This window comes from Pundamilia nyererei, unplaced genomic scaffold, assembly GCF_000239375.1.
Source record: "Pundamilia nyererei isolate P.nyererei 1_Seehausen unplaced genomic scaffold, PunNye1.0 scaffold00109, whole genome shotgun sequence".
In the NCBI taxonomy this organism is placed as follows: domain Eukaryota; kingdom Metazoa; phylum Chordata; class Actinopteri; order Cichliformes; family Cichlidae; genus Pundamilia; species Pundamilia nyererei.
The window spans coordinates 161-10,610 of NW_005187510.1; the positions used below are offsets into that span (position 1 = coordinate 161).

The 10,450-nt window shown below is 37.2% G+C and overlaps 1 protein-coding gene across 2 annotated transcripts; it reads right to left on the reverse strand.

Annotated features, from left to right (window-relative positions):
- Positions 1–1,827: 1,827 nt before the first annotated feature.
- Positions 1,828–9,178, reverse strand: smg9 (SMG9 nonsense mediated mRNA decay factor). 2 transcript variants are annotated; one of them, XM_005741241.1, is made up of 14 exons: positions 8,969–9,178; positions 8,709–8,876; positions 8,552–8,626; positions 8,120–8,351; positions 7,916–8,013; positions 7,686–7,798; positions 6,395–6,506; positions 6,103–6,198; positions 5,851–5,936; positions 4,994–5,100; positions 4,803–4,910; positions 2,953–3,078; positions 2,717–2,861; positions 1,828–2,004 (listed from the first exon to the last, which is right to left on the reverse strand). In XM_005741241.1, the coding sequence occupies exons 2-14, from the start codon at positions 8,853–8,855 to the stop codon at positions 1,926–1,928; spliced, it is 1,524 nt and encodes a 507-aa protein (XP_005741298.1). In that variant the 5' UTR covers positions 8,856–8,876; positions 8,969–9,178; the 3' UTR covers positions 1,828–1,925. The 2 variants fall into 2 exon arrangements, with proteins under 2 accessions (XP_005741298.1, XP_005741297.1); XM_005741240.1 differs by having other exon boundaries at positions 8,709–9,178.
- Between the last annotated feature and the right edge of the window lie 1,272 nt (positions 9,179–10,450).

Sequence of the window (10,450 nt, forward strand, 5' to 3'; positions counted from 1 at the left end):
AAGCAAATACGACAATTGACCCACTTTAAAATTTCTCAACATATTTGATAAAAAGATTTTTTATTTTTTAAGTTTCAAGAACAGGAAATTACATTTCAAAATACCAAGAAGCATGATAGAAATTACCAGGGGCATCTTGAGAGTTGCAAAGATCAGAGGTGCAACACTTGCTGGTAATTAGAGTTCGGGCGCCTCCAAAGTTGATTGAGGCCTGAACACACTCCTCAGCCGCAGCACAACTTTGACCTTTAATATCAACCAGTTTTGAACCACCTGCAACAAAAAGACGAACCATTGAAAACTGAACCAGTTTAAAAGAAGAATAAAATAAAAGCTATACAAAATCAAACCTGCGTATGAAGCTATTCTGACTGATGCACACTGAGTGTTGGAAGGGCATTCTTTTGTTGTCTGAGCGCAGCTTCCAGAGAGGTCCGGTATGCATTCGTAACATTTCAAAGCACAGGCTGATAAAACAAAGATAAAGACAAGTAAACTTTCTCTTGCTTCCAATGCATAGACATATTCTAAAACATTCACTAAAACAGTTTGAAAAATAGATGGCTAACAGTACAATAAATAGTGCAATCATTTGTAGAATTGACAAACCTTTACTAAGATGTAATGACACTTGTTGTAAAAGCATTAAAAAAGAAAACATTTCATTGAATATTACAGAACTTGCTGGTTTAAAAATGTTAAAGAACAGATAACTGAACAAAAACTTGCCTTTAGGGAGCAGCACAATCCCAAGGATCAGCACAAAGATCTGCATTGTGTGATGGTCAGATAGAAGTGAATTTCTGTTTAGTTTCTGTTCAGTTTATAAGTAATTCTTATTGGGGGGAAGTGGTCTTCTTGCTGTGACCACTCCTTAACTCCTCCTTTGACAATGAAAGAACCTGACTATCAAAAACAAGCCTTTGAAACAGCATATATGTATATATGAATAGACTTCATAGAACCTATATCTAGATAATTAAATTGGTATTAGTTAGAATTCTCCAAAGTTAAAATAGAATAACATAGAATACCTGAATCTCAACATATGTATGAGGAAGAATAATATCTATTAAAACTAGTTTAAAAACCTGTTTAGTTCCAGTTTGTTTATTTGTTTGAAGTTTGAGTGATAATAAAATGCCTTATTGATTTTTGTATCAGTGTATTGATGACAGGTGGCTATATATATGCTTCTATTCATAGCTGAAGTTTTAGTGTTATTAAATTGCTGATTTTTGTATCATATATTTGATGGAATATTCTTTAAAGTCGTTTCATTCTATTGCTAAAATATGTTTAGGCTGCATTTAGGCTGCAAATCATTTTCTTTTAGAACAGACGTGAATTGTTTTTTTTTTTTCTTTGATAACCAGTGACTGTTTCAGTTGTCAGCAGAGTATGTTTTAACCATGCAACCACTCTAGTGGCACTGAATGAAAAAAAAACTGACTGTGATGCATGCTACATGCATTCTACAATACAACATATACTGTATCTTTAAAAAACCAGGCCCACCAGTTCTCTCTTTCATTTTTACCATACTTTTTACAAAGGTAATAACAAGACAGAAATCTGTATTTTCACCTTATAAAACATGTTAAGTATCAGTGCATCAAAACTGAAACACAGTCAAGAATGACTTGAATTTAAAAACTATTCTCGCATTTTTATTAGACATGTGCTGAGAGAAGACACTTTCTTTTCCCGCTCACCACCTCTGCACAGGCTGTAACTATCAGAATTCCTGAGGACAGTCCCAGGACACTATAGAAAAAGCAGGACTCAAAGTCTGAATAATTATATTTATTTTATGTCCCAGTGATGTTTTTTTTTTTTCAACATCCCATTCAGCTGCACTTCTTTTGTCTTTGTGTGATCTGATCAGTGAAATAAAACTGTACATAAGAGCAGTTAAACACGTGTCAGCAGAGCAGACGACTGTATTCAGAGAGGGCAGAGGACTTTTTCACACCATCCCAGATACGAGCTGCATAGTGAAACCTGTGAAAACAAAGAAAGTTAAGACAGGAAACAGAGGGATAAACTTAAACGAAATCCCAATAATGTCTCAAGATTTCACAAAATTACAGTGACATAGTACAAAGAAGAAAAAAATCCAAATAGTATGCATTTCTGCACCAACCTTAATTATTAACACTTTTACTTTCTTTATATGGCATGGAAATATGTTTCTTTTCACTGTAGTATTTCATTTTCAATTGATATTGTTTTAAGCATGTTCAGAAAAAAATTAACCTGATATCCCACAGCAAGAAATATTTTTCACTACTCTGAAAGTTTTGTGCTTGTAGGTACATGCAGCAAGTTGCACCTCAGAAAACTATTTCACAACAAACCACCAGCGCTCATTTTCTGTTGTTTACAAAAAACAAAACAAAAAGACAGCAGGTTGTAGTCACTGAAAGTAAAGGGAAGCAGAGAGACCCCTCATCTCTAATAGATATTTTGCATTTCTTCCACAGGGATTAAAAACTGTTTCTATGAGAGTTCAAAAACAATGACATTTATGATGGCTTTGTTGAGCAAACCAGTTTAAAACATAAAACTGATTCTCACCCTGGGTGCAGGATGTATTTACTTGGTTGTCTCACTTTTTTTTTACCATGGATTAGTCACCTACACTTTTTGAATAGTGGAATATGAATAAAATAATTATTCATTTATAAATAAATAGTACTGATATGATGTTTACCAGTTTTTCTCAGTGAGAATAGTGTGTGACAGCTGACAGCGGGGCATGGCCAGTATTTGGCTGCGGAGTTTTGAAACCATGGTGGAAAAGGCCGGGTGTCCTCTATAGCCGGGGAGCAGAGAGAACAGTGGGTACGTTCCTGACCCTAAACAACGTACAAAGATTCATTTATTTTTCACACAACACACGAGAGGTCACTTGAGTTTTACCTTATGAGAAGAATAAATGTTTGTAACCTGCTTTGGTCAAATTATCCTCCCCGTCATTTTCCTGCACAGGAAGCAAAAACATATTGACCTCGGTTGTCAGATAGTCCTGCCCCAGGCCTGGGAAGACATTGCAGTCGAGCATGGATAATGTTCCTGAGAATAAAACACATGTTATAGTTGTGGCCAGCCTGTTAATCCACTTCAGAAGTGATGCTTTGTTTACAGGACTACAAAACCAAACACATTCACTAAAAACCTTTGAACAGTCACAAAATATCATTTTGCTCACAAGTACAAAGCAAACAAAAGGTTTTCATCTAGAAACACCATAAACCTGATGGAGCCTTTTACCACTCCTGAATGCACATTTAGAACTTTTGGGTTAAATCATCAGTGATATGTATGGAGGTCAGAAGAGAGGCACAACAGTGATTGTCTACAGCCATCTGTATAACATGGTAGAGGGTCATAGTTTGGGGAGGTATTTCAGCCAGTGGTGTTGATAGAGTTATGAATGCAGAAAAGGATTAATTTTGACATTGATCATGGGAGAATGATCCCAAACACACTGTCAATGCCATGAAAGCATACCTGGCTAGAAAAACACTCACAGGAACACTATCAGTCTGGGGGTGGGCGCTATAAACCCCCCACCCAGAAATTCTTCTACCCAGCAACTGCGTTGAGGATATGTCTCTATATACTCCTGGATAAGGAAAAATAGCAACAGCATGAGTATCGGATGAGCGAGGGAATGAGACTCACTATTGCTTGACTTTCACAAGGAGGATGCCAAACAAAATGGGGTAATTTGCGAAACATGCTGTAAAATTATGCCCCTAAAGGTATCAGTACCACAAGTTCAACTTCAAAATTAAGACCAATTTAAACTCTGCATGTCAACGTCTACCCACACCAAAGAAAACCTCAAATAAACCATCTGTGATAACAGTGACTGTTCTTGGTCAGTCGTTTTTATAGTCATTATGTAGACTTTTGTCTCTATAATTTGAGGTCATCACATTTTTTTATATGTTCTAAAGTACAAAGGAGCACCTTTTTAATTTCAGTTGTTTTGTCTCGTGAATTATTGCTCAAAGTTTTTTGTGTTGCTATGATCTTTATTTGTTAAAGGTCTAGTGTTGACCACAGAAAGAGACTTACTGTGACAGCATAGTCATTTGTGAAAAATCCCTGTATGAAACTGATGGTTACTGTTAAAATAAAACATGTCAATTCATTCAGATTCTTTGTAGAAAAAATTTAAATGAGTACACCAGTGTCATTTTTGGCACATGATTGAAAATGACACTTGTTTTGGAGGTTATTTAAACATATCGCGATATATATCATGTATCTTGATATAGTAAAAAAAATGACACAATATAGATTTTCCTCATATTGCCCAGCCCTATATCAGTCATGGATTGGCCTCCCCAGAACCTGGACATCAAAAATAATTAAAACTGTTTGCAATCATCCATAGAAAATGTAACAAAAAGCAGCCAACGTCGAAAGAAGAGTTTTGACTGTCCTTCAATAAATGTGGAGAACAGTTCCTGAAGACTGCTTAAAGAAATAATAACAAAGCTTTCCTAAGAGAGTTCAGGAGAGAAAAAGTAGTCATTCCAAATACTGACTTTAAAGTTTCGTATTTTCCTTATACACTGCATTTCCATTCATGTTTTTTTTCATGTTTTGAGGGGTGACTCAAGATTTGCACAGTACTTTAAATGTAGATAATTTCTTAGCATTTACTTAACTTTTTTTTGCCACCATATCACATTCATTTTTTTCCTACCAGCTCCCTTACTGGCATTCATTACTACTTACACATAAAACATTAACATAAAGAGAAATTTGTTGTAGTTTTGCACCTTTGTATTTGAGGTGAGAATGAGCCATTAATTTGTCGACCACCATATGCATGTTCTTCAGATTTCTTGGGCAGAAATCATCCCGTCTGGCCTTGTTCTGGAGGAAAACTGGGGGAGAAAGAAATTTAAACTTTGACATGCTTAAATTTGGTTTGTGTGTCAAATATAGCGCGTCAGCATTAAACAGCCACCTATATGTGGATAATACTCTGCTCCGTCATCACTGCCTGAAGAGCCGGTGCTGTCGTGGCTTGCAGATGGTGTGGAAGGTTTCAGCATCTCAGCAGTCTGAAGAAACCTGTCCATAAAGGTGACACCATAACATAACTTCAGCTGTGGAATCAATTTGTGTCACAAGAAGCAATAATAATGAGAATTAGATCATTTTACTGAGTGGAAAGAGTACAGGTAAAATTTGCTTGGATAGTTACATATGTAAATATACAGAATCTGCCATTTTCCTGCTGTGCCAATGTGAGATGCTACTTGGTAACCCTGGTAAAAAACATTGTTTGGTAATCTGACATTGATTTTTCACCAAAGGATGCCAAAACAATACATAATCATATCAATATTTGTGCTGATTAAAACTGTAGCTTTCTACTACAGAGATATCATTTTAAGCTATGTACAAAGCCAGTGAAAACTAGCTTTTAATGGCAATATTTTCAGCATTAGGCAAGAATGCTATGCAAAGGGAAAAGGTTTTTAATCACATAGCCAGAGTTGCTCAGATTGTTTGTTATGCTGTGTGAAGAAAATGAGTCATGAACTGATCCAAATGGATTGTGGCGTACAAAAGGCAATAAATGTCAGCACATGTTAGATGGGCATGGAGTCTGACATTTTACACAGGTCTGGATTTGCCTGTTTAAAATGTCAGACTGGCTGAAAGAACAACATTGCTGAGCTTATGAAAAAGCAAAAACAAATATCCTTTTAAGATATAGCATGAAATGTTCAGCATTCCTTTGAGAGTATTGGGCTTTAAAATTATAATCACAACCATCTTGAGAGCACAGGTCCATCGCAGACCTAAAATACTTACCTGTAAAGGTTCAAATCAGTGAACCAGTCTTGAACCACAATTACAACATGGCACACTGTAAACAGGAAGGCAGCGATCTGAAGAGACTGTAGAAGAATTATACAGAGAGTACAAACATGCTTTATTTGTAGAAAAGAATAAATACGATCACTAAACCAACATCAAACAATGAATCCCAAAACTAAAGTTCACAGGTGTTTAGCACCAGCATTCATATTATTATATACTGTCCTCCGCAGGCCAGCCACATACCTGCATCTCAACATATGTATGAGGAAGATTGTATTCTGGAGGTAACTTCCGATCATTGTTGATAAGATGATCCAGAATTGATGGGCTAAGCATTGGCTGAAGAATGACATTTAAACACAGTGAAACATGTTGTTGCTTCAGCACAACAAATCCTTAACCACAGTTAGACATCTTGCAGTTCCAAGGTTAACATTACAGACAGTTTGTACCAACTTACATTCTGACAGCAAAAAGACAATACTACAGTAAACCGTAGAAACTGTCATTTCTAATCACAATACTTCATTCACACCTGCGTATCCAAGAAGATAACTCTCTCCTGTGTGATGAAGAAATCAATCCCTGTGCTCTGATTTCCACCTCTTTCCTTGATTTCTTGAGTCTGGGGTCTGAATACAAAACTCCTGTTCAAATAAACACACGTTTTTATTCAATATCACCTCCAAAGAACTGTTCAAGTGATTTTTCTCAAATTAATTATTAAAGTACTCGCATTGATCCTTTAAAAAAGAAATGCATCTGTAATTATCAGACAAATATAGAGTATTATATTGAGTATATTTCATATTAGAAAAATCACATGGCACACCACCAAACAAAATGTTACAAAAAGTATATTGATAATTTTTCCCTGCAGGAGTGGAACCACATAATCTTCCACGACACACCTATGTGCCACGGCTCAGTGGTTGGGAACTAGATGTTCTGCGTTTTGATGGGAGGGATAAAATGTATTCAGACAAGTTCTACGGTTGTATTACCTCATTCCCTCTTAACTTAAGTAGGCATTTCACTTGAATAAGGGAAAGTGCCTCCTGGGCACCTCCTGGGTTATGTGCGTCACACTCTGATGGATGCATCGGAGAGGAATTTAGGAATCAGTTTGTTGCCCAAGGATATTTGGCATGCAGACTGGAGCACCTAGGGTTTAAACCAATAACCTTCTAAATAGTAAATGAAATGCGCCATCTCTTGAGCTTCAGCCATCACATCGCCGTTCCCTACAGTTTGTGTGTTGGATCAATTTAAGTGAATGGCAATTATAGAGTACTTTTCTATTATCAGTGACCACTCAGCGTGCTTTAAGACAAGCCAAAGACCTTTTTCCTGTCTTTTTGTGTAATTAAGCACTTTCATCATTTCAAATCTTCTGCAATTTAAAAATCACCAGTTAAGCCTATGTGCATGAGTTTGGCCCAAACCAAAACACTACTGATATTTCTCACGTGAGTCATGCGGATATTGCTCAACAAGGAGGTTTTTGCCAAACCATCAGGGACTCCAAATTTTTAAATGCAAGTCATGAAATAGTATCTAGTCCGGTGTAACTGAAACTTTGGCAATCATTTCAATGCAACTGCCGCCAACCTCCATCCAGGAAATACAGATTTTTCCCAGTGGTTGCTATACAGGTGTGGAATGGTCTCTAACTGGTGTCCCATTCATTTCATCCTAACCCATCAGCATGATTGTCCCAGGTCCAAACTGAACACCGTATATTTAGTTGTCATGTGTCTGCAAAAACCTCAGTAGTGTGTGTAGTGCAGAACACTTTACATCTTGATCTTATTCTTTAACCTTACCTTTGATCTTCCTCAGGAGTGTTGGCAGATAACAGCGACATGATGGTGGATTTCCCAGTTCCCTGCAAGCCAATAACTCCCACCACCAACATGTCTGTCTGGTCCCTCAAATACTGCAACACATCACAACAACATCACTCAGTTTCCTTTGATCACATATCATAAAGTAAACTGAAAGCACTGTTTAAATCTGCAAAATCAACTAAATGTATTAAATGCTATGAATTTACCTCCATGGCACTGTCACACCAATTCATCTGATCATCCACCAGTTTAATGCTGTGCTTCATTTTCTCCGGAGGAAGGAGTTTGGACTGCCCAACCATGGCTGGAAGTCACATGAAAGCTTGTGGCCTTAATTATTGCACATGAACATACTTTTGAATTTGGAGAAGAAAATAAAATGTCTTTTTGTAGAGTCTATAACAACTCACGGTCCAATGCACTGCTCGATGCAGAAGCACTCATTCCTCTGTTTTGGATCTGGTATACAGGCTGAGTAGGTCGCTGCCCTTCCCTCTCTATCTTAGAGGGTGGACCAGAGGACTGTGCAGCCGACTCAGTAGGTGTCCCTGGCTTCACTCCATCGTCCCTGGCCTTCATTAGCATGATGGGCTTCTCAAGGACTGGTGTTCCACTGACAGGTGTATTTTGTGAGGGCTTAGCCTTAGAATATATAAACAACAGCACGAATTGGAGATGGAAGTGCTTCGTAAGCACAAACAAGCACGGCTCGTTTTGTTCTGGCATTGTGAATATTCTTTGATTGTGGCTATTCTTCCTATTCGGTTAGGGTAAGCAAAATGATACCTCACAAATTTAAACTGTAGACTATAGTTTGTGGTCTCAAAGACAAGCCCACCTACCCTTTCTCCGGGAGGTTTTGCAAGAATGATGGGGGTCTTCTGAATTAGAGGACCTGGTGGATCCTCGCTTCCATCCTGGAAAGAAAATGATTCGAGTAAGTATTTTGATGTAGAGAAGATAAAATTAGAGGCCAAAGCAGTATATCGTTTGAAGTACCCTTCGCTCTCTCGGTTGGTAATCCCGATCTCGACTGGGTCCGGACAGATTTTGCCCCGGAGGGCCAACATCTCTGTCCCCTCGGCGTCGCCTCCTCCTGCGCCCTTGCCCATACATGCCGGGTTGACTGTGACCGGACTCGGACATATCGCGACTCACCTGGAACAGCTGATGTTTACAGAAAGCTTGTAAACGACGGGTAGTAGAGCCGAGATAAAGCTATTATTTATAATTAAAATTCTGTTTCCTAAAAGACAGACCTCTAATACCGACACCTCAAGGTATGGCTTTTAATATCGTTAACATTTAAACGTAAAAATTAGCTAGAAGCTATCATTATAAGTCAACCCTAACGGTGGTTATAAACAACGCTAGCCAAGACTTCCTGGTGAAGTGTTTGTTTCGTGGCTTGGCGTTTGCCGTGTACGGTTCAACTGAACGGATAAGGAAAGCGATAATGTTCCACCCGCCTGGAAATCTCTTTTGTACAAAACAAATGCATCTTGTTCGTCATGTAAAAGAAGTCGATTTGAAACACAGTTAAAACATGACTAGTTCCCCTGTCAGGAACTATTTTATCACACATATAATATAATATAATATAATATAATATAATATAATATAATATAATATAATATAATATAATTAGTTTTAATCATTGTTTTGAAATCTGAAATTTCCCCAGTAATGAAAGCTGTATAACAGATTTTTTTCATAGTTTCATCCTAATTTAAAAATGAAGTCAAGTCAAAGTCAAATTAAACTTTATTGACTTGACTTCATTTTTAAATGAATGAATGAATTAAATCTGATAAAGCTGTTACACAAGAACATTTTAATCTATATTTCAAAAAAGAGTCACATTTTTAAAAATTTGAATAAAACTTGACTTCGACTATTTAATTATGCACTCATTTGGATTGATCTCGGGTTAAGTAAACCCGCAGTATTTTGTGTTTTGTTTTGTTTTTCTCTCTTCATAAAAAAAACAAGAAAAACGGCATGCTCAGCTCCTAGCCAAAAAATCTATTGAATTGTTTAATTTATAAAGTTAATCTATTTATCGTCAAGGACTTGCAGCACAATCTCAATTTCAACTAGTGATAAAAAAAACTCCCACTGTTTTAATATGACACTGATCTAAACACATCTGGAAGGATAATATTATAAATGAATAAGGAAAATCTATCTTTATGATCTTCTCCTTTGCTTCACATTGTTTAACTGTTTTGGTTCATTTATCTTATTTGTCTTTCTTTTTTTAAAGCCATACATCATGACAGGTGTCACTTCCCTGTTGCTCTTGCTGCCCTCTCTCTGACACAAATCACGCCTGACACTTGTCTCACTCCACTCTCTTCTTCACCTCTCTTGTGCACTGTCTTTTACTTTGGATGGATGACCCCAAATATCTAAGCTCATCTACCTTGACTACCTCTACTCTTTGCAACTTTGCACTCTTACACCTGCCTCTCGCTCTTTCGAACATGAATTCCATCTTGCTTCTACAAACTTTCATTCCTCTTGTTTGCTGTAACACCCTCCCTTTAGGCAAACATCACATCTGTAGTGCTCCTTCTATGCATAAATTATTACTTCCGCTCACTGACCATCACTTCTCTTCTTAACCCAGCTTAAAATACTATTTGCCATATCTTCCTGGTATAAGCGTTATCCCTCTTTAGTTACTACAGCTCTAACATCACCAGGGTTCTTCAAATCTTCTCCATTGTTCAGGCATC

Bases quoted from the DNA above. Each gene is read 5' to 3' on its own strand.
- smg9 (XM_005741241.1), bottom strand. From the start codon at position 8,855: ATGTCCGAGTCCGGTCACAGTCAACCCGGCATGTATGGGCAAGGGCGC. The intron at 6,199-6,394 runs GTGTGAATGAAG...GTCATTCTTCAG, and splicing joins TTATCTTCTTGGATACGCAG to CCAATGCTTAGCCCATCAAT. The intron at 3,079-4,802 runs GTGCAAAACTAC...TTTTATTCTCAG, and splicing joins TTCTCACCTCAAATACAAAG to GAACATTATCCATGCTCGAC.